Source organism: Pinus tabuliformis, chromosome 2_2 (genome assembly GCF_031772625.1).
Source record: "Pinus tabuliformis cultivar Carrire ecotype Pingquan chromosome 2_2, CPIR1, whole genome shotgun sequence".
NCBI classification, from domain to species: Eukaryota; Viridiplantae; Streptophyta; class Pinopsida; order Pinales; family Pinaceae; genus Pinus; species Pinus tabuliformis.
In genome coordinates this window covers 282,899,434-282,924,493 of record NC_142300.1, presented here as the reverse complement: position 1 = coordinate 282,924,493, position 25,060 = coordinate 282,899,434, and the positions used below count along the sequence as shown (strand labels likewise).

The 25,060-nt window shown below is 35.4% G+C and overlaps 1 protein-coding gene across 1 annotated transcript; it reads left to right on the top strand.

Annotated features, from left to right (window-relative positions):
* The first annotated feature begins 20,210 nt into the window (after positions 1–20,210).
* Positions 20,211–22,986, top strand: LOC149192428 (non-specific phospholipase C2-like). Its single transcript, XM_089404588.1, has 3 exons — positions 20,211–21,796; positions 21,921–22,097; positions 22,497–22,986. Exons 1-3 carry the CDS (start codon positions 20,704–20,706, stop codon positions 22,814–22,816), a joined length of 1,590 nt encoding a protein of 529 aa, XP_089260714.1. The 5' UTR covers positions 20,211–20,703; the 3' UTR covers positions 22,817–22,986.
* Positions 22,987–25,060: the final 2,074 nt, after the last annotated feature.

The following is a 25,060-nucleotide window of genomic DNA, read 5'->3' as shown; positions in this document are numbered from 1 at the left end:
TCTGTCCTTACAGGCTCCCAAGGTATGTGCCGATGAGATTGTTCGCCTTGGAATATTATAGGCAACTCATTAGTTCTGACCTCACCCACTTTCATAGTGCCAAAAAGAAAGCCCACCTCAAATTTAAAGACCATCTGGGCCCCTTTATCATGAATAAGAAAGAAGGTTGGCAAGAGGCTGATCAAATTCTCAGAGATAAATATAAACTAAAGAGAAGCTTCTGGTGGGTCCCTTATGACCCAGAAGGCTTCATCAGTGCTAGAAGAGTCAAATACAGGCTGCTAGGGTATGATCATTGTAAATATCCACAAATTGAGCAGTATGCCAACCAAGATGAATGGTTGCAAGGCACATTAGTTGAGGAACTAACTCAAGAAGAAATAATGGAAAAAAATGTCAAGGATTTAGAAAAAACTCTTGACTTAGATTCTGTGCAGCAAGTAACTTTCAAACAGCCACATCAAATTGGGGAAGGTACATCCACTGCTTAAACCGCACCAACCACCAAGGGCCATCTACATCAGCAACAGCTACAGAAAAGGGCAAGGGGATAATGGGTGCAGAAAAAGAAATAGTCACAGAAAAGCCTGCCTCCTTAATTGGGTAGCAGCAAGAACAGACTCCTCCACCGCAAACAGAGGCACCAACAATGCCTGCCTTACAGACCCCTGCACATGAGGAAAGAGGCAAAAAACGAGACCGAGAGGAGTCCACACCTGCTAGTGGATCCACTCAGGAACCCGAAGCCAAAAGGCAAAGGGTTGATTCTCCAATCATAGAAGAAATCAGTGAAGAGATCCTTGAAAGCCCAAGGAAAGAAAAAGAAGACAGCCAACAGACAGCCACAAGCTCTTTTCAACAAGAGCAGGAAAGACAACATGGCATGGAGGTATCTTCCTCCACTCAGCAAAGCAAGAAGCCATCTAGTACCAAGGCCACCTTCAAAGAAATTAAGGCACAAAATGAGCTGCTAAGAGTGCAGCTATATGACCAATTTCTCAAGGCAACACCGGCCAAAAAAGAAAGGCTGATGGCAGCATATGATATCAAAGAGGAAAAGATAGTCCTCAGCCATTATAAACCCAAAATATCGTAGCCTCACTCAGCTGCAGATTTTGTTAGAACAAAGTTAGAGGTCATGGCAAAAGACATTCACCCCATGGATCAGATAGAACTGCATAAGCAAACAGGGGAAATGGTCTATGCCACATTGGTAGACAGGGCCACAATGGCCCATGAATTAAAAGAATCTCTGAAGAACACCAACACTCAGCTTGACTTAGAGAGAATGTCCTCCACGGCCAAAGACAACAGAATCAAAACATTGGAGGACATTATTGTGGACTTAGGACATGATCCTAAGGATCCTAAGGGTGTGAGGGCCCTTATGAAAAAGAAAGATGATGACATTGCTGCATTGAAGAAGAGACTGAAATTGCTTCCTACTAAGCACCCTCAAACAGGAGAATTGCAGAAAGAAAAGGAAGCTGAGGATCAATTGGATCTAATGATGAAGCTGAACCAAAGAGTGATTGATCTGGAAGGGGAGCTAGAAAAAGCACTCCAAGACAAACATGGAGAATCAACCTCCCAACCTCCTCAAACTGCCCCAACTACTGCAGCAACTACAGAGGCAGCAGCGACCCCTTCAACGGCTACAACAACAACAGATGCTGCAGCAGCAACAACAACAGCTCCTGAGGCTAGCATAAGCCTGAATGATTTGACCAAAGCTGTCAAAGAACTGGAACTGCAAGATACAGAGATCAAAGAAGCCAAAGAGAAATTGGCAGAGCTGGAAACTAAGTATGATAAATCCAAAATGACATTATCAGAGCAGACCAGAGAGATTAAGGCCCTAAAGGAAAAAATAAAGGCGTTGGAAAAGGAACTAAGTTTAGAGAATACTCTGGCAGAGATAAAGAAGATTTTGTGGACCCAGATTGACCACTCCATTACCAAACAGTGGAAGTCAATCAAAACAGTGCATGAGCAGATGGAATTAATAGGTCAAGCACAATTTGAAAGCTAGAAGGCCAGAGCAGCACTAGGGAATAAGCCTGAGCAGGCCAACAGGATGATACATTTCCTCAATAATCACACCAAGGAGGAGTTGGCAGCCCTAAACATCAACAACAGAACAGATGTTGTTCTAACAGTTAAAAAAGTGCTGACCCTCAGAAATTTTGTACAGACTGTGGAAAGAAAATGTCAGGAAATGCAGGCTGAGGTAGATGACTACAAACTTAGAATGGGAGCATTACAAGATAAAGGATTGCCCAGCCTATTGACCGGCACAGGAAGACTGCTCACCCGTGAGCAATATGCCACTAGGATGACAAATTTTATTGAAAATCAAATCACAGCATCCACCAGTACTTCTGAAGAAACAGGACCTCCATCAGGGCAGAGCCTCTATAACAAGCTAGAAAATTTATTCTACATTGAGCATGAAATTAATCACTTGTTTGAGGTCCCACCAAATTTTTACAGGTATACAGAGGTAGATGAAACTTTGATAAAAATACGAAGACACCAACTGCCCAAGGAAGATTGGTGGCAGGCAATGCTGCAGATTTTACCTCAATAATCTCGGTGTGGTCTCTCCTAATCAGCTTCAGGTCAACCAAAGTCAAAAAGCAACACGAAGACAACAGGCAGGGTGGGTGAAAGAAATGACTCAGCATGATGCTGCGACAACAAGCCAAAGCAAAGAAAACGCGCAAATTTTGGGCAACACAGCTCCAGCCGACTCAATGGGTCACAAAGTCAAAACTTTCTGACAATTTTGGACACCTAATGCACTAAACAATTATTACAGCATTTACTCTCTCAGCTGTAATTCTTCAGGAGTTGGCATAGAATTTATGAGCCATTAATTCATCAGCTAGATATTTTTGTATATAAATTTTGTATATATGCCTCCCCTTACAACGTATTTGGGGTTGGTGATTTTCTCTCTGAGACACTATATTGTATATTTTCAGATCATCTAATACAAAGGCTGGAAAAGTTCACTATCTCTTGACTGTTTGATGTCTAAATGATGATCTACGTGCTGTTACAGAATTCCTGTGGTGTCTAATAGAACAATAAGTTATCCTGAACTGTGTTTTGTCTTTTTTATGTCTACTTAACTGATATACATGTTTCACTAGCCTAGCAATAGAGAAAAAGAATAGTATAGGAAATGTTTGATTACACCCTGTACTCAATCTCTGTTGTTAAATATGTTTTCTTCAGAATTAATCATAAACATGAATTCTTAATTGCTCATGTTTGTATTCGTTCTATCAACATGAATGTTATTCCTGAATTCTTAAATGCTCCTAAGTAATGTTTCCACTATTCCCCATATCAGTTTATTGAAAGATCCTTAGTTGCCTTTCACTCCCTGATTTCATCCCATCATATTACAGATTTGAAAAATTGTTCCATAGACACTTGTCTGGCTCTGTAGCATAACTTTTTCTTCAAAACAGACATTTCAAGCAATTAAACATCATGGACTCCATGCCCAATGGCCTAGATCACCCTGCAAAAACATACCTGTTCTGACTGAAATCATCATTCCAACAAACTTCAAAACAAAACCTTGTGCATCATAACTAGCCTAAAACCTCACCAAAACAAAGATAAATCAGAAAGAGAGAGCCCTCTCTGGTTACAGGTAGGCTAGGACCTGTTACCAAAAGATTGGTTAGTGGTTACCTCGGCCGTATTCCCTTGGGAGTCAAAGGGAACAACCTGAGTGATAACAGACTCAAGCAGAATCTTCTGAGTGTTAGCCAAATATGAAATTAGAGACATGATCTCATATTTTGCTCCAAGGACTATGAGATAAAGATATCATCTTTAGGAAAACTAGTAGGAAAAGGAGTAATAACAACATATAATGTACACATTCTCAGTGAAATTCAAGAAGAGAGATGTTACATGAGTCAAGCAAATGAAATTTGGCTATGCCATAGATATTTGGGACACCTAAGCTTTAATAAATTGGTGAAGATTAACAAAAATCAAGCAATAAGAGATATCCCCAGAATCTCAAAGCCAACAATGTCAACATGAAAATCAAACCAACGCCAACTTCAAATCAAAGGAATGCTCAACATTAATGCATCTGGAAATCATTCATGTAGAATTGTGTGGTCCAACCAGAACTATAGCTCTACAAGGAGAAATGTACTTTATATTATTTGTAGATGATTATACTAGAATGATGTGGGTATTTTTCATAAGATATAGGTTAGAAGAACTCGATTGTTGTAAAAAATTCAAAGTTGTAGTTGAAAATGAAAGTGAGTTGAAGATAAAATGCTTAAGAATAGATAGAGTAGAGAATTTGCCTTAAGAGAATTCAATGAATTCTGTGAAAAACTTGGAATTGAGAGGGAACTTTTTATTGCTAGGAATCCACACCAAAATGGGGTAGTAGAAAGAAAGAACATATATGTACAAGAGACTTCAAGAAAAATGTTGTTGGAAGCTTATTTACAGGCAGAATTATGGAGGGAGGCAGTTGGCGCAACATTCTATATCATGAACAGAGTTCAACTGTTATGTCCATGTTATACTAGTGATTCCCCCATTACTATTGTCACTGTAGCCCTTATTATTATTGTTGTGCCCTTATATTATTGTTGTTATGTCGTCTTTGATTATATTGTGACCTGTTAGACTGCTATATCTAGAAAGTAGGTTTTGTCATTTATATCATCGAAGAATTGTTCATTTGTGTAATATATAGGAGGTTTCCCCCTACAAGAGGCTTATTTTGAAGGCATTGATCTACCTTTTCTTCTATTTTGTGAGTTGGTTGCATAACATTTGGTATCAAAGCTTTGGATTCTAGGGTTTCACTGCTCCAAACAGACCATCTTGGAATTTTCGCTATAATTTTTTTTACGACGTTTCAGAACCTAAAAACAAAACCCATTTGAATTGAAATCTCTACGAACCTCAAGTTTGAATTTTAGATATTTTCTCGATATATTTTCGGATATATGATCCATGAAGTTAGGTTTTTGCAGGATCCCAAATTATATCTCAAACAAGTGACCTTTGAAAAATCGTCATAAATTTTTATATATTTATTTTTTATTTTTATTTTTTGAGAATCAAATTGAAATTTCATAAGAAGTTACAAAAAGAGGATGGCCTGTAGTGTTTTTGTATAGGTTTCATGTCCTGAGGTTGAAACAGTAACATGTGGCACTTCATATGAGTTCACTCTATTGAACCGTCTATAATCAGGTCATCCTGGGAGATTTGGCATAACTCTTCTTTGGAGAATCCAATCTTGATGAGACTTGCGAGGTTAGAAAAAGGAATCAAAGGGCTACTGCAAGACTCAATTTCATACCTTGGAGATATGAAATTACAGAGATACAACAAATTCAATATTGAGCTCCTACAAAGTGAAAAAAGGTGTGTAGTTTTTTTATTTTTATTTTTGATATGTTTGGTTTGAAAAATAAGTTTGAAGGAATTCAAAGGGAATAGTGATGCATTATTATCATTAATTGATGCCCCAAAGAAAGAAAATGGAAACACCTAGTAAGCAACCTAAAATCTGTAGCGTGACTCATGAAGAAGAGGAAGAAATGCAACATGATATATCTAAATTATGAGACCAAGTGCAACAAATTTCACTCTCACAAAAAGTAACAGAAGCTAAGATGGATGGTTTAAAGAAAGATGTGGATGCTAATATAGATGGTATGAAAGACAACATTGAATATTGGAAGAAAGACATGGAAGATTGGAAGGAAGGTTTAACAAAGTTGCTACAAGAAAGGCTTCCTAATGGTGAAAAGGTAATAGAGGAAACTCATGATGAGAACAAAAGAAATGTTAATCATGATTTCATAGACTTTAATGTTGGAACAAAGACCCACCATGTTTCAAATATCGATATGAGGAAGTTTGATGGCAAGGATCCCGTAACATGGATACTACAGATGGAACAATATTTCGATCTCCATAATGTGCAAAACACACAAAAGGTGTGCATTGCAACTTTATATTTGGAACCAAATCAGTTTGTATGGTATCGATGGCTTTGCTCACGTAAAAAAATTGTCACTTGGGCAATTTTTATGGAAGAAATGATAGCACGTTATGAGGATACAAAAAGCAACACCTTTTTTAGCCAATTGATAAATCTCAAACAAAAGGGTTCAATGGCGGAGCACATTGAGGACTTCCAAAAATTGAATATAAGGGTAAAAGATATTCCAAAGGAGCATATGATTGATGTGTTCATAGGGACTTTAAAGGATAACATCCAACATGAGATTCACCTTTGGGAACCTGATTCATTGGAGAAGGAATTCAGGTTGGCAAGAAAAATGGAAAGCAAAATTATGGCAACAAGGAAGCCTACCACTCACAACTATAAAGATGGAAGTGTTGTTTCTCCTAGCCTTCCACAACCTACAAGGTTGAAACCACAACAATTGGAAGAAAAAAGAGCAAAAGGGCTTTGTTATAGTTGTGATAGAAAATACACTAAAGGTCATAAGTGTGTAGAGAAGAAATATTTTACATAGATTGTGAACAGGAGGAAGAAAAGGAACAGGAAACGTCAAAAGAATAGGATATACACCAGGAACAAACCTTTGAGAAAGAAGAAATGAATCCGAAAATATCTTGTAATTCATTGGCCGGAATTACCACTCCTCAAACTATCAATATAGAAGGACATGTCAAGAAGAGAAAGGTAATAGTGTTGATTGATTTAGGCAGTAGCCATAATTTTATTCATTGTAAGATAGCCAAGGAATTGAATTGCTTCCTATATCTAGCACCAGAGTGTCAAGTGATGGTTGCAAGTGGAGGCACCATAAATTTCTCTGGAAAGTGCCATAATATCAAGCTATCCATGGGAGAATATGTATTGAATAACCCAATGCTTTCCATTCCAATGGGTGGTGCTAATGTTCTACTAGGAGTCTAATGGCTACAATCCTTGGGTACAATATCTTTTAATTTTCAAGAATTTTTCATGAAATTTTCTTTGGAAGGAAAGGAAGTTTAATTAAGGGGTATCACAGGGAAATCGGGAAAGATAATCAGCTCTAATGGAATGAAAAATCTTCTAAAGAAAGAACAATGAGGCGTAATTACACAATTATGTTCGTTAGAGGTTCCCAAATCGAAATCATCTATTTCTCCAGATCTCCAAAACGTCTTGGACAATCATTCCAAGGTATTTGAGACTCCCAAAGGCCTCCCACCTATTCGTGATCACGATCATGCTATTCATTTGATTCCAAGAAGTGTTCCTCCAAACATCAGGCCTTACAGATATCCCTATGCCTAAAAGAGTGAAATTGAACGTCTGGTTGCAGAAATGCTAGAGGCTAGTATAATTCAACCTATTCAAAGTTCTTTCTCTGCTCTAGTAGTATTGGTGCACGAGAAGGATGGGTCATGGCGCATGTGTCCAGATTATAGGGAGCTCAACAAGCTCACTATTAAAGATAAATTTCCCATTCCTGTCATTGATGAATTATTGGATCAATTGCATGGATCAATTTACTTCACCAAGTTGGATCTTCGTTCAGGATATCATCAAATGAAAATGAAGACTGGAGACATTTTGAAAACAACATTTAGAACTCATGAGGGTCATTATGAATTTCTGGTCATGCCTTTTGGCCTTACCAATGCACCTTCTACATTTCAAGGTTTGATGAATTCCGTTTTCAAACCCACCCTTAGAAAATTTGTGTTAGTATTTTTTGATGATACACTAATCTAAATCAATTCTTGGAAGGATCATGTTCAACATGTTGACAGGGTTCTCAAACTATTGGAGGAGAAACAATTATATGCAAAAAGCTCCAAATGTTTCTTTGGAGTAAAAGAGGTGGAATATCTGGGTCATATTGTATCTCATGAAGGTATTAAGGTAGACCCTAGAAAAATTAAAGCCATTAGGAAATGGAAAATCCCCACATCCATAAAGCATCTACGAGAATTTCTCGGGTTGGCAGGGTATTATCACAAGTTTGTTAAGAATTAACGGAGAATAGCAGCACCTATAACAACATTATTGAATAAAGATGCATTTTCATGGACTCCAGAAGCTATGAAAGCCTTTGAACATCTTAAAGAGGCAATATGCCAAGCACCAGTCTTAGCTACGTCGGACTTCACAAAAACCTTTATTGTGGAATGTGATGCCTTAGGAAATGGAATTGGTGTTGTTTTAATGCAAGAAGAAACACCCATTGCTTTCTAAAGTCGTCCAATCAAAGGAAATTATTTACACAAAGCTATTTATTAGAAGGAAATGTTTGCAATACTGCATGCACTTAAGAAATGGCGACCCTACCTAATGGGAAGACACTTCAAGGTAAAAACGGATCATGATAGTCTTAAATACTTCTTAGAACAAAGATTATCTTCAAAAGAGAAGCAAAAATGGGTCACAAAGATGTTGGGTTATGACTTTGAAATTATCTACAAAAAAGGGAAGCAAAATGTTGTGGCAGATGCACGTTCAAGAAAGGATGAGGACGTGGAAGCATTTCATTGCACCATTTATATTATCCAACTGGATTGGATAAACGAAGCAAGGGATGAATGGAAGAATAACGAAGAAGTGTGGGCACTTATTCAAAAGTTACAACAAGATACCAGTACATCTGATACATTTAGCTGGAAAAATGATTCGTTATGGTACAGAGATTGCTTATACCTATGTCAGAATTCCCAACTCAAACAAAATATTCTTATGGAATTTCACACCTCTCCATTAGGAGGGCACTCAGGATTTTTAAAAACTTACCACAGGGTTAAGACGGATTTTTTTTTGGATGGCCTTAAATTGGATATTCAAAAGTTTGTGGTGGAATGTTTGGTTTGCCAACAAAATAAAGTTGGAACAATTAAGACCCCTAGTCTATTACAACCTTTATCCATTCGAGCCAACGTTGGGAGGAGGTTTCAATGGATTTTATCATAGGTTTACCCAAGTCCGAAGGAAAGAGTGTCATCATGGTGGTAGTTGACAGACTTACCAAGTATGCACACTTTTGTGCATTATCGCATCCATTTAAAGCAAGTACAATTTCTACTGCATTTATGGAAACAATTCAAAAGCTACATGGAAAACCAAAGATTATTGTAAGCAATAAAGATCCCATTTTCACTAGAAATTTTTGCACATAATTATTTTCTTGTCTTGGTACTCAATTAGCTCATAGCTCATCTTATCATCCTCAATCTGATGGGAAAACTGAAATAGTAAACAATTGTTTGGAAGGATATCTTCATTGTTTTGTATTTGATAAACAGACACAATGGGTCAAATGGTTACCTCTAGCTGAATGGTGGTATAACACTTCCTTCCATACTGCAACAAAAATGACCCCATTTATGGCACTTTATGGATATCATCCACTGTCCATCACATCATATTTAAGAGAAAATTCTAAGGTTCAAGCAATGGAAGATCACATCGAGAATCAACAACAAGTTCTCCAACTCTTAAAGGATAACCTCACCTTGGCGCACAATAGAATGAAACAACATGCAGATCAACATCACAGTGAAAGAAGTTGTGATGTAGGTGACTAGATATTCCTATGGCTACAACCATATAAACAAATGTCCCTCAAGCAAGCTAAGAAGGATAATAAATTATCACCAAAGTATTATGGTTCGTACAAGGTGTTGCAAAAGATTTGTACTATGACATACAAATTGGAGCTTCCTGCAACTTTCAGAGTGCACCCAATTTTCCATGTTTGATGCTTAAAGAAGGTTGTAGGTGACAAACTCCCAGTTCAAACAATATTGCCAGAACTTGACGAGGAAGGAAAAATCATATTGGAACCTGAAGCAGTCACATAAACAAGAACCTGACAGCTACAAAATTGATCAATTTCGGAGTATCTCATCAAGTGGAAGAACTTACCCACTAAAGATTCCACATGGGAGGGTGAGAATTTTATACAGAATCATCCAGAACTACTCAAGCGTTGAGGACAACAATTTTTTGAAGGAGAGGGGCATGTTAGGTCCCTATTATACTAGTGATTCCCCCATTACTATTGTCATTGTAACCCTTATTGTTATTGTTGTGCCCCTATTGTCCCCATATTGTTATTATTGTCCCACATAGAAGCCCACTATTGTTATTGTTGTGCCCTTATATTATTATTGTTATGTCGGCTTTGATTATATTATGACCTGTTAGACTCCTATATATAGAAAGGAGTTTTTTTCATTTGTATCATTGAAGAATTGTTCATTTGTGTAATATAAAGAAGGTTTCCCCCTCAAAGAGGCTAATTTTGAAGGAATTGATCTATCTTTTCTTCTATTTTGTGAGCTGGTTGCATAACATCAACTTTGGGTAAACAATGATAAAATCCATATGAAATATGGAAAGGAAGGCCTACCTCTGTGAAACACTTCAAAGTACTTGGAAGCAAATGCTTTATGAATATTACTAATGATTCAATAGGAAAATTTGATTCAGGTGTTGGCAAAGGAATTTTCCTTAGATACTCATTAAGAAGCAAGGCCTACAATTGCTACAACAATTGTTTTTGGAAGATAGTTGAAAGAATTGATGTAAAGATATATGAGGCTCTTCCTGAAAAGGAAGTTTTTCAAACTAATGAAGAAGACCCTATCCTTGCATATCTAGAGGAAGGTGTTGCAAAATAAGAGAAGGAGTCAGAAAATCAAAAGGAGAAACCATCTAAAACCCCATCAAAGTTAAAGTTTGTACAAAAAAATCATCCAGAAGACCATTGGAGATGTGGATGGAGGAATACAAACTAGAAGAAATATGAAAAACACACCAAAAATAAGTGATATCTTCTTACTATACCTAGTTGAACCAAAGGATTTCACCCAAGAAAGTAAGGATCCACATTGGATAAAGGAAACGAAAGAAGAGATGAACCAAAGTGAAAAGAATGGAACATGGAAACTAGTACCATATCTAAAGGATAAGAATGTCATAGTAATCAAATGGGCATATAAGAACAAAATGAATGAATATGGAAGAGTCATTAGAAATAAGGAAAGATTGGTGTACAAGGGATACACTCGAATTGAAGGAATTGACTTTGAAGAGACTTTTTATCTTGTTGCTAGATTGGAGGAAATAAGGATGTTTTTAGCATTTTCTTGTTCTGAAAGCTTCAAATTCTATTAGATGGATGTGAAGTAAACATTTCTAAATGGAGATCTGAAAGAAGAAGTATACATGGATTAAACAAGCCCCAAAAGCGTGGTAGGCTAGACCGGATCAATATCTTCAATAATAGGGATTCAAAAGGGGAGTTGTAGAAAGAAATATTTACATGAAGATGGACAAAGATGGTATGTTGATCACATCAATATGCATGGATGATATGACTTTTGGTATCAACAATGATGAGATTAGTCACAAATTTTCCCAAGAAATGTCAAATAATTTGAAATATCAATGATTGGAGATTTGTCTTTCTTTCTTGGACTTCTAGTAACTCAAATTGATGGTGGATTGTTCATAACACAAACAAAGTACCTCAAGGAGATTCTTTGGCAAGTTGGGATGGAAGAATGTGATGTTGTAAGCACACATATGATTACAAGTTGCAAGCTAAGTAAGGACAATGAATCTCCTACAACATATGCAACTCTTTGCAGATCAATGAATGGAGGGCTTCTATATCTGAAAACTTCATGGCCAAACATCATGCAAGTAGTAGGAATGGTGGAAAGATTCCAGTCAACCCCTAAGGAATCAAACATGCAAGTAATGAAAATAATATTTAGATATCTAAAGGGGACCCTTGATTTTGGACTGTGGTACCCTAAGAGCAAAAATCTTAACTTAACAACATATACCAATGTAGATTGGGCAGGAAGCATTGATGACAGAAAGAGCACCAGTGTAAATGCATTCTTCTTAGGATATTATCTTGTATCTTGGCTAAGCAAGAAACAATAATCTATATCTCTCTCCAACACTGAAGTCGAGTATATAACAACAACATATTGTTGTACATAAATTATATGGATGGAGGAACATTAAAGGGTCTCAAAATAGAAACAAATAAACCTATCACCATCTACTGTGACAACACCAGTGCAATCAGTCTCTCAAAAAATCCAGTAATTCATTCAAAAATAAAACATATTCCAATCAAGTACCACTTTCTCTGAGAACAAGTTGCAGAGAAAAACATCAAGATGGAATATGTCAACACTAAGGAACAAATTGCATACATTTTCACAAAACCCCTACCTCAAGAAGCATTTAAATATTCGTCAAAAGATGGGGGTCATCTCTCGTGCATCACATTAGTGTATCCCTTAGTTATTCATGTCAAAGGGGTAGAGCATAAGGACGGGGGGAGTAGCACAATGATAAGGCGAGTGCGATGTCAAAGGGAGCAACATGATGTCAGGGGGAGTAGCATATGAGGAGATTTTTGCCATCAATAACAAAGGGGGAGATTGTTGGAGAAATTAATTGTTATTGATCTCAAAGGTTGTCCAAATCAAGAAGAAAAATGAATAGGATTAAAGAGGACTTTAAGCCCTTTCCAACCAGTATTTACACACATCCTAACTCCTCTCCATTAAGGAGAAATTATTTTTTCAATTGGAGAAACTAGATTTTTGACCTCTGTCAAGTTGGCCTACTTAAGAAAAAGTCAGCCCCCTCCCCAATAGACATGTAATTTTAGTGAGTGACTTAACTAGTATAAATAAGAAATTTGTCTCCCTCATTTGACCACTAATTCGATCAAGAAAAAGGCAAGACAAGTGCGGATCTGAGGAAGGAGAGAAAACAAGTTCACATCTAATTAACCTTGAAGTGAATTGAAGAAGCAAGTCTTGGTTTATATATTTGTTATGGGTAAAGGTTATTGGAATTTTCTCGAACAAATTCTAGAGCAGACGTTGAGCTATCACTGGAGCATATCTCGACCATCTTATAACACTAATTTCTTCCTTCAATTTTAAGATAAGAACTCGACCCTTTTAAACACTGATTTCAAACTTGTACTAGTCGAAATTTGGGCATGTAATTCAACTTTTTGAGGATTTGGCCCTACAAGTAGGGCACACCTGTGGCAGACTTGTCCTTGTGACAGAGCTTAGACTATGGCAGACTCAGCCCTATGACAAAGCTCAGACAGTGGTAGAAACTCAGCCCTATGACAAAGCTTGGACTATAGCAAATTTCAGCCTGTGAAGAAGACAAAACTTGGCCCTTCCCTTTTTTTATTAAGATTAGAACCATGGGGACTCCTTGAGCTGAATTTGAGACTAAGTTTGAAGTAAACTGTGGAGACCTTAAAGTAGACTTTGAAGCAAGACTTAAAGCATTTTTTGAAGCATTTTAAGTAGTATTTTGGAGCATCTTTGTTCAGTATTTTGAATCATCTTTGAAGACCCTAGAAGCAGAATTGTTGAAGCAATTTTGAAGACATTTATAGTAACCTCCTAGAGAATACTTGGATATTTTTTGAAGATATCCCTTGATCCTTCTTAAAGGCCTTTTGAGCACCCCTTTTGGATGCATTCTTGAAGTTTTTTAGAGCAACCTCTAAGGAAGATTCTTGAAGATGGTTGGAGTAGACTTGAAGACATTTTGGACAGAACTTGGTGACTTGTTGAAGTAGACTTGAAGGCATCCTTGTGTAGTAGACTGTGGAGGAATTATTTGAAGGATTTGGTGTAGACCTTAGAGAAAACTTGGAAGAAGACCTTGAAACACATTTAGAGTATCTTTGGAAGAATCTCTTGGAGCCACATAGAAGTAGTGTTTTGATAAAGTTTTTGAAGTTCTTAAAGTAGTAAAAGATTGGAGCCTTGTTGAAGTATTGTACAGGTTGGATCCTAATTTTTGGATTAGAGGATTGGAGTCCTCATTCAAGGTTGGAGCCTTATGAGAGACCCAGTTGGAGCCTAGATTTATATTTGAGGATTTGAGTCCTCATTCAAGGTTGGAAGCTTAAAGAAGTTGGAGATTTTGTTATACAGGTTGGAGCCTAAATTTTTGCAAAAGAGGATTGGAGTCCTCACTATCTTCATTAATAAAAAAATTTGTTCTATTTAGTGTGTCTTGGTTTAATTTGTGATAAAAATATTAACTGGCATAATATAACAATTGAAAGGAATATTAATTTACCTCCCCTACTAGTATTTCCAACAATATGCTATTTGAAACTTACATCCCCCCATCTTTATGCAAATATAAGATTTTTTCTTAAGCACATCAAAAATATCCATAGAGGTAACAATACCACAAGATCTAACAAATTTCATGACCTATATTTTCGACTCAGAGTAATGAAATTCCCCTAATAAAAAACACCAAGACCTCATGGATCTTGTGATCCAGTGACATGGTTATCGAAACACATCACTATGCTTGTCAACAAAAGAATCAATAGGGACACTAATGAAGGGTAGTACAATGTAATAGGCTTGGAAATATTTAGTCTGCCCACCCAAATAAGACTTAAGACAAGAGAAGGCAAGGGAACCCCTTCACCTACAAAAAATATTTGAATTTGAGGCACAAAGACCCTAACACCCTTGCCATTATAGGTTAAAAATTGAACAAAAGATCCCGCCTAAACTTTGACACTCAAGAAACAAACTTTAATAATCAAATTTGCACAATCAAATATAGAATCTCAGAGGCCTATGATTTATACCACAACATAGAATAACAATACACACAAACCACAAGAAAAGATAAGGAAATGGACAATTAATTGATCGAAAGTGTCTTTTCTCGTCCAAATGCACCAAAATCTTGGGCTAGTTATTAGATTCCGCTAAAGAGTGTGACTACCTTGACAGAAACTTCCCTCAAGGACCCAATCTATATGCCCAGTCCATGCATATGAAATTAGACAAAGATGAACACCGCTAATACCATTCCCCTACCACTCATAGACCTTCCAAAATTCTTCACATCAATTTTGAAACAGGCACTGAAATTTCATCATTTTTGTACCTTCCAAATCCTTGCTACAAGCTAACCATATTTAAGCGAACACTGCCACACATGCCAAGGCCTGCATGGAGGTGGCCATGCCACCCCAGTTTTAATTGCCACACATGCCAAGGCCTGCATGGAGGTGGCCATGCCACCCGAATTTTAATTGCCACACATGCCAAGGCCTGCATAGAAGTGGCCATGCCACCCTAATTTTAATTCCCTTCATTATTCACTAGCCCAAGGTGGTGAGCATGAATTCCCACCAAGCTAACTACCATAGATCTCCCCATTAGGGAAAAATCACTTACTTTATTTCACTTACCTCATATATGTGATTTTCCCTCTTTCTAAAGTTGATTAAATTTGGTCATTAATACCCCATATTTTCAATTTATGGGTCCATTTAGTTTTGAAAAAGACCCAAATAAAAAAGCCATTTATCTCTCATGATTAATGTGGGCCCGTTTAGATTATATAATCATTAAAATGAATAAGTTTGGATTACTTTCATGGATGGAATAAGAGTCCATTTAGATGTATCATCATTAAAATGAGTAAGTTTTGGATTATTTTCATTAATGGAATAAGAGTTCAGATAACTATGTTGCCATTCCTTTCTACTTTGTAATCATCTCTCCACTTATGTCCAATACATAATGAGGGGTCATAGATATTTTCTTTAAGGACACTAAAGGAAATATTCCTAACAATCAAGACATTAGTCATGCTTATCAAAGTTTGGGCCTATTAAACATTAATAGGAAGTTATGATACGATTTAAAAAATGTTGTCAGTCCATTCCGGCGTATAGATGAAGTGTAAAGGATAACCCTTAGACACACAAGCCTTATAGGATTTTATCACAAATCAGGCTTACTTGTCTCGAAAATGAAATAGTTATTACTAATATAACTATAAAATGCGGTATTGTATTTATAATTAATATATAAATTAAGAAAAAGTTGATTGTCATATTTAAATTATTTTATTTTTGACCAGTTTTAATTTCACCAAGATTTTATAAGTTTTTAATTACATAAATGAAATTTTAATTTGACATAGTTTTAAACCAGGAGGTTTGGAAATTGTTTATGCCTTATTAATTAATGGTACAATTGTTATGAATATATATGAATAAAATTTGTAATGAAATGTTGTAATTATAATGGATTGATTGTGAATTTATTTAAAATATATTTTTAAATGTATAAAAATATTTGGGCATTCAAATTGTGGAGATTACCAAATTTAGAACTCAAAAGGATTACAAATTCGGAATTTAAAGGGTCTTACAATTAACAAGAAAATTCTTAAAGGAAAAAGTAAAAAATGCTTACAAAGTTAGACTACATTTATGTTTTTCCCTATATCTAACTTAGCTAAAATGGAGGTATAAGTTGCCATGTATCCCTTATTATTAAGAAGGAAAAGAAGAAGAAGTAAAATTCAAATTCTTATTTTGATAATAAATTATAAATCTTAATGTTTTAGAGTGATTTAAATTATTTTTTACTGAGATTAATTAGAGGTGGTGTCTCTCTCTAGATGACATTCCATGAAAGCAAAACTCCCCATGCAAGAGGCATGTGATACTTATGCTAGCTCCTTTGGCCATGTTTTTCGCGAGCCTAGAGGCAATAAATGGAAACCAAGTGTCACATTACTACATGTCAAGGTTTAGACAACTGCATAGTAGAGTCAGGGTTCATTATGAAATGAAGTGGGCAATGAATGCAATAATAGGCCTAGGTACATGTGATCTCTTTGCACATTTCAAAATGACCACATTACATCAACTAAGGTGGTATCCAACCAGAGCATAGATTCAAATTCATGGTTGTAGATAGGTAAATTTGTTTATTCATTTGTATAAGTGTTATTAGGTTCATGTATTTATTTCCCTCCTCTATATGTGTTGCTTGTAGCTTATCCTCATTGTTAATTGATGCATCTTCTCTTCTTTTGTGTTCTAGCCTTGGACTCTTCATATCTCCCATAAGAGAGCCACTTGGTGAGGTAGACGAGGTGGGTTGAGACCTTATAGCTCTCAACTTCAGAGGGCTACTGAGGAAGTAACAAAAAAATACTAAGAATAAACTCCCCCATATATCAAGGAAGAAATCATAAATGTGGAAGCAAAAGTTTGAGGCTTAGTGTGAGAAAATCCATGACTAGCATATTGATGAAGAACAAGAAAATTAGATTTTAGATACATGAAGCTCCAATGCACAAGACACCAATTATCAGGGCAAAGTGGACCTTTATTGGCATATTAAAGCACTACTGGGCAAAATTATGCTAAATAAGGATGAAACCAAAGAGGAAATTCCGCTCTTGGATTACCAAGTCCAACTTCAATTGAAAGAGATCAATTCCAAGCTATGATCTCTAGAATGTCAAGCATGTTGCTATCTCTTAAGAAAACCAAAAACTCTCCCAAAATAAATGTTTTTCATACGATATAGTGATATTTGTATATTTAGATTTATAACAGTTTTATTCTTTTTATTAAATATTTTATGTTTGTTATCCTATAACGTCACAAATTTATTGTTTATTATCGTATTGTATTACAAACTTTTTATGTGATTATTAGCTCACTTAACACTTTTGTGATATTAAACTTATCATTTTTTTTTTTAAAGAATGACTTATACTTTTATTACTCATTTTTCTAATAGAAAACCAAAAATATATATTCTTTATCGTTATACTTTTATCTATATAAATGTATTTCTAACTTATTAATAAAATTGCATTACTCATTTAAAAAAAATAAAATTAGAGGTGGTCTCTCATAAATCTTTTTGCGTGGATATATAGAAATTTCGATTATTATGTTATTTTTGGAAAAATATTAAAATTGCGTTTAAATTTAGATTTGGTTATTATTTAGCAAATTTTAGAAAAAGATAATAAAACATTAAAGTAATGGTTAGGTTTTGATAAGATTGTGAAATTAGAAAGTAATTTTTCACATTGGATGTTTCTGTAATTCATGACATAAGCCAGGATCTTCCGAAGCCAGGATCTTCCGAAGAAAGAAATTGTTCATGGATTTGAATTAACTTTGACAAGGTTTTGGATGTGAAAGATATGCGAATAAAGTTGTGTATACGATATGTATATCATGATTATCATATTGAGTTTAATGAATATTTATTAGCACAATTATATTAATAAATGTGGTTGATAAACTTCAATAGGCATATATCAACCACATTTATTTCATATTATTTAACTTAACTTAAACTATTAACATTAACTTTAAATTTAAACTTAACATTAAACTACAGGTTTAATTTAACTTAAACTATTAATATTAAATTTAAGTTTAACTTAAACTATTAACATTAAGTTTAAGTTTAACTATTAACATTATGTTTAAATATAAATATAAATAATATTAACATTAATTATTTAACTTAAACTATTATTAACATTACTGATTAAAAAAATATTAAAAAATAATATAGTTTTTAATATTACTAATAATATTATAAAAATATAGTTATTTTTAATTATTAATAAATAATATAGTTATTGAATAAACTCAAGGAATTTTTATAAAATTTAAGATAAATATTTTAAACCCTAAAATAAACATAGTTGAGCATGGTTGATTTTCATAATGCGATGTTATATTATGGTTGATCAAACCAGACCATGCTTGTCATATCGGGACAATATTTGTCACTATGCAACTTTAGACGATGGCTGAGTATGGCTCATTTCATATTGAGGCAATCTTTGTCACAATGCGATGTTGGACCATGTTTGACCATGATTGATTTTATAAAACATGGTTTACCGTGGATGACCATGCATGACCATGATTGATCATGGTTGACCATGATTGATACTATAAACCCAACAAAATAATAAACCCATAGAATTAATACTAAAAGTCGAAGGGATTATACACGCAAGGGAAAAATATTAAACCCAAGGGAATAATATAAACCCTTAGATAAATATTATAAACCCTTAAATAAACATATTTGAACATTCTCGACCATATTTATTTTTCATAATAATAAACCCAAGGGATTAATACTAAAACCCCAAAGTGACTATGAACCCAAGGGAACCAAGGGACTAATATTGTAAACCCAAGGTATATAAATCCTAAGATAAATATTATAAACAATAAAATAAGCATGCTTGACCATGGTTGATTTTCATATTGAGACAATCCTTCTGAGAATGTGATGTTCAAACATGGTTGACCATGCTTGAGCATGGTTGATTTTCATAATGGTATACCCAAGGAATATGAACCCTTAGATTGATAAACCCAAGCGATTGTATTTATAAAACCAAGGCACTAATAAACAAAGGGATTATAAGCCCAACAATCAAATATTAAATGCAAGGGATTAATATTATAAACCCGAGGTATATAAACCTAGAGATAAATATTATAAACTCTAAAATAAACATGGTTGACCATGATTGAACAAAAAAAATAATAAAAACCCAAGGGATTATGAAGTCAAAGGAATAATATTAAGCCCTATAAACATGAACCCATAAATTAATAAATCCAAAATATTGATATTACAAAAAATTTATTACTTAAACCCAATAAAATAATATTAAACTTAAAAAATTAATATTATAAATCTAAAATATATAAACCATAAAATAAAACGCTAAAACAAACAAAATTGACCTTCATAAATTTTCATAATACAATATTTATTTAATAATAAACACGAGATTCAAATTAAAACCCCATCAAAATTATGGATTATGCACTAGGAAAAATATTAAACCCAACAAACAGATATTATAAAGCTACGTATACAAACCGCAGGACAAATTAAGTTAGCCTGTTTCTAAAAAAGAGTATTGTGAATATAATTACAGCAAATTATTGAGACGTTCGTACTGCATTATAAAACTATACCGTTTATCAGCAAAAGTTTAGATGTTGGATGTGAAAGAAATACGAACAAGGTTGTATACACATGTATATCATGATGGTGGCATCGAGTTTAAAGAATATTCAATATCGAAGCATCGAATCATGACGACTGATAGAGGAATTCATGCCATGACATCTCAAGTTGTGATAACACGTGGAACTTCAAAAGCTACTGCATGGTGACTCTTTAACCACTTTGGATCATTTGGTTGCGTGCAAGCTTTCGTGCACTAAATCTTGATCTGTACCCACACTGAAGTCTGAAATTGCGATAACCGTGGAAGCGAAACTATCGGGAATCGAACCCACGACACTGTACGAATCCAATAACCCAGTACCATCTGGAATTGAGGTCGGTTTTGCGAGAAGCGTGTTACTGTTATCGGGAATCGAACCCGAAATAGTCGAAGCCAGCGTCCATGCACGATGCACCCAGCACCGTCAAAGTTGAAACTCAGATTATTACTAAATAACCATATTTTGTGCAGAAGAATACAAAAGGTACAGTTATAAGAACCGGACAGATGTGAAATAATTCACGCTTTTTGCCCACTATCGGATTCCTGCATTGGCTTAGCCATGTATGGCCAGCTTTTACAACTGCCAAAGTACTTGCATCCATATCGCCTGTTGCCCACACAGATTTCATCACCTCACCTGCTCTGCTAGTTATCATTACAGAGTACAAACCTGATTGAATTGCTCCTTTCTTCCACGCTACTGAAAGTAAAAGCTGTGCGCCAGATTCCACCACATTCACAGCGAACTAGTTCCAGTTCCAGCTGAACAGAAGATGAAAGACAAGGAGATTGTGAAATGGGTGCCATTAGCTTTAATCATGTACTGCATGTTGGGTATAGATGGCGCAGGGATGTCTAGCATCGATGGCCCCATAAAGACAATAGTCGTGCTGGTTATGGAGAATCGATCCTTCGACCACATGTTGGGATGGATGAAGCGGCTGAATTCACAAATCGACGGGGTCACCGGTCAGGAATCGAATCCCATATCCACCACCGATCCCAATTCTGCGAGGGTTTTCTTCCAGAACGAGGCAGAGTATGTGGATCCGGACCCGGGGCACTCGTTTCAGGCCATACGAGAGCAGATTTTTGGCTCCGAGAACACCTCCGCGAATCCTGCACCCATGAACGGATTTGCTCAGCAGGCGATTTCTTTGGGGGGTCACAACATGTCTCAGACCGTCATGAATGGCTTCAGACCCGAGATTGTTCCCGTATATAACACTCTGGTAAGTGAGTTCGCGGTATTCGATCGGTGGTTTGCTTCGGTACCGGCCTCGACACAACCTAACAGACTCTATGTTCATTCTGCGACTTCCCATGGAGCTACCAGCAATATCCCCAAGCTGTTGGCTGATGGATACCCGCAGAAAACAATCTTTGAATCCATAGACGAGTCGGGTTTATCGTTTGGGATTTATTATCAGGACATCCCAGCTACTCTGTTCTACAGAAATCTCAGAAAGCTGAAATATGTAGGCAAATTCCACTCTTATTCCAGTGATTTCAAGCGCAAGGCGAGGCAAGGGAAGTTGCCCAATTATGTGGTGGTGGAGCAGCGGTACACAGACACCAAGCTCCTCCCCGCCAACGACGACCATCCTTCCCACGATGTGGCCGAGGGTCAGAAATTTGTGAAGGAGGTGTACGAGACGCTCAGATCCAGTCCTCAATGGAATCAGACCTTATTCCTCATAACTTATGATGAGCACGGTGGTTTCTTCGACCATGTTCCCACGCCTGTCAGTGGCGTGCCCAGCCCGGACGACATCGTAGGCCCTGACCCTTTCTTTTTCAAATTCGACAGGTTAGGGGTTCGAGTCCCCACTATCATGATTTCTCCATGGATTGACAAAGGAACAGGTTTCGACTCCCACTCTGTTCTTTTTCCTGTCGGTATTTGTTCTTGATCTTGATCTAAATTTTCATCCATAATTCGATTCCTTTTTGCAAAATTGACTATGATAGGGTAAAATTGTTGTTGCAGTGGTACATGGGCCCAACGGACCATATCCGTCGTCTCAGTTTGAGCATTCATCCATTGCTGCAACAGTCAAGAAGTTATTCAATCTCCAATCCGATTTCCTGACCAAGAGAGACGCCTGGGCTGGTACTTTCGAAGATGTTGTACAGAAGCGCAGCAGCCCAAGAACAGACTGCCCAGGTACTCACCAAGTCGATGTTTCATCCGATTAAATGTCTGGGAATTTAAGTGTTAAAAAAGGTTCGGCACATAGCAAATTTCTTCATGTCAATTGAGTCCTCTGGTTAAGAGGGTCTGTTAATTTTTTCGTCGTTTATCCTCGGTCCCATAGTCTTCTAATAAGGAAAAGTGCCTCTCTGGAATAACGATCTAGGAGAAACAGTAGATTTCCATGGAACATATAAATACAATTTCATCTGAAAAAGGGGAAATTTATTTAAGATATCCATTTCACAAAAAATCTGATCAATGTTATTACCGTAATACCTCTGTTTCATAGAATGTTCTCTTAATCTCGAGCAAATTTACCAGTGTTAGTGGAACAATTTTTATAATTTGTGGTTTTGGATGGTGTTGCAGAGACATTGGCGGATCCTCCAAAGATAAGACAGAGCGAAGCAAAGGAGGAAGCGAAGATCAGCGAGTTTCAGGAAGAACTGGTGCAGCTAGCGGCTCAGTTGAATGGAGATTATACTCTCAAGAGTTATCCAGAGGAGATAGGGAAGAAGATGAACGTGAGGGAGGCTAAGAAATACATGGGGGATTCTGTAAAGCGTTTCTTTGAGGCAAGCCGATTGGCTAAAAGTCTCGGAGCCGATGACCAAGAGATTGTAAAGATGAGACCTTCTCTCACCACCAGAGCCACCAGTGGACCAACTCCTAAGACCACAAACCCCTAATTGAATTTTCCCGTATATATATATGTAAACATATTCTGGTTCAATGTCATGTACACCAGGAAAATGCAGCTCGCTAATCCCTTGGTGTATGAAATCTATATGGAGGTAGATGTTTTTTCGTATTCAACTCATAAAAAAATTTGGCAGATTTATAAAACTTGAATTTGTGATGTGAGAGAAATTTCCCAAATATAGGATATATGTAAGGGAATTAATCTTTAATTTTTTATATATGTTTTCGAAAAGCCAGACTTAAATTTTCCTTCAAGTTTTTGAAAGTTGGACAATTACATAGATATGTTAAACTAATTCCACCTACTGTAACATATTTGCCCTCCGTGTTGTGGAAGGTTCTCTAATTTTATATTCGAGATACCGTGGTTTTCTCCGCCCGGGTATTTGATAGAAAAAAGCCTGCATGCGCCAGTGGAACTCTGTCAGTCACAGCGACTTTGCAATTGAATTATGATCACAAATCAGATCTTGGTGGACGGATGGAACTTTGTCTTTGCACTTTGTTTTTGCTAAGCGGAACTTTGTCTCAGTCATGGACATGGATTTGATTGAAGCAAAGGAAATTGAAAATGTCTTCTGAAGACTCTTTCTATTTGCAAGCAATAAGGAAATTTAAATGGTTAGTTGAAGAAGAGAAGACAAGACCAATAAAATCGAATAAAATACATTGTGTTTTTATTTATAAATGGTTAGTTGAAGAAGAGAAGACAAGACCAATAAAATCGAATAAAATACATTGTTTTTATTTATATTTATTGGATTCGGTCAGCCTTACGAATTTAAAAATTATAAAATCTAATCTTTGATGCCTATGCTCTCGAGTTATTGAATTATTCATATATAAAATCATGCAGTATCACATAGAATCTTCATACATGCAACAACATCGATTTAATCACCCAACCTTTTATAGGAAAAAATGAACGGATATCTTAAGTTCTCCGTTGAGAGAATAAGGGTTGTGTGGTCGTTGAGTGACCTCAACTAATTGAGATGGAAATAGGAAACATTATTTCAAGGTTTTAAAAATAAAATTAAAAACTCAAGATATAAAATAAAATTAGATAATTATAAATAATAGAAAAACAAAAAAAAATTAAATAATAATTTTTTTTATTTTATAATACGTTAAAATTTGAGTTTTTAATTATTTTTTATTGCTCAGAGAATCGGGTGGAAAGAATTGATATAAAAGTTTAAAATATTAAATTATTTTTAATTTTTATTGCTATAATATATTAAAATTTGGTTTGTTTTTTTTCCTTTGCCAAGAACTGAAATTTAACCCATTATTAATATAAAAATTAAGTGTTTTTAAAAAATTTAATTAATACATAATTTTTGAAGTGTTATATAAAAATTTCAAAATACATGAATTAATTTGTGAAATCAAAAAGTAAAGACAAATTAATTACTATATATATTTTTCGAAAAGTGTATATATATATTCTTCACATACCAATTCCATAAAGATATATGTTCTGATTTGGAAAATGATATTTATGTGGTTGAATATATCATGTAATCTAAGCATGATATTGGTAAATTTACTATTTCAATTTTTTTCCTTAAACCATCTCAACATCCAGAAATTTTACTCAAAAATATATACGAAAGAAAAATAACACTTGAAAATATTATTGAATAAATAAATAAATATTTAAAAACAATTAAATAAATAATTTTAAGAAATAATTAAAACGATGATTTTTTTGGAATTTAAAACCACCTCAACATGAGTGTATGAAACGAAAGTACGGAAGAAAAGGAACTTTGGAAAAAGATGATTCCTTTGCATGTGGACACTCCGGCTCCTCACCGTTAGTGTCTCGGTTTGTTTTATCCGACCTTCAATGTTTTTTAACCAAAATATCTCATATTTTCATATGATTTCTTTGAAACATAAATTGAGATATTTTATAAAAATATATGAACAGTTGTTAAGCGAATAAATCATTTTTGCAGTGCAAGGGTGACTTTTAACGGACCCACGCATAAGCCAACAAACACGTTACCTCATAAAGGATATAGGATAATGTCGTTTATGCATATTCGTGAAGCATTTTATGTATAGAGGCAGTGATATGAGAATGTTTCTTTATGTTATATTTTGATGTAAGAGTATTTAATGTTTGATAGGAATAATTAGATTTTACATTTTGTATAATTTTAGTGAATTTTATTTTTAATCATATTTGATGATTTGAGTTGTTTTAAAATTGATTTTAA

What these genes read in the sequence shown, in the direction of transcription:
- LOC149192428 (XM_089404588.1), top strand. Translation starts at nt 20,704, where the DNA reads ATGAAAGACAAGGAGATTGTGAAATGGGTGCCATTAGCTTTAATCATG. An exon ending in ATGGATTGACAAAGGAACAG is followed by an intron (nt 21,797 to 21,920) that starts GTTTCGACTCCC and finishes TTGTTGTTGCAG; the next exon opens with TGGTACATGGGCCCAACGGA. An exon ending in CCCAAGAACAGACTGCCCAG is followed by an intron (nt 22,098 to 22,496) that starts GTACTCACCAAG and finishes ATGGTGTTGCAG; the next exon opens with AGACATTGGCGGATCCTCCA.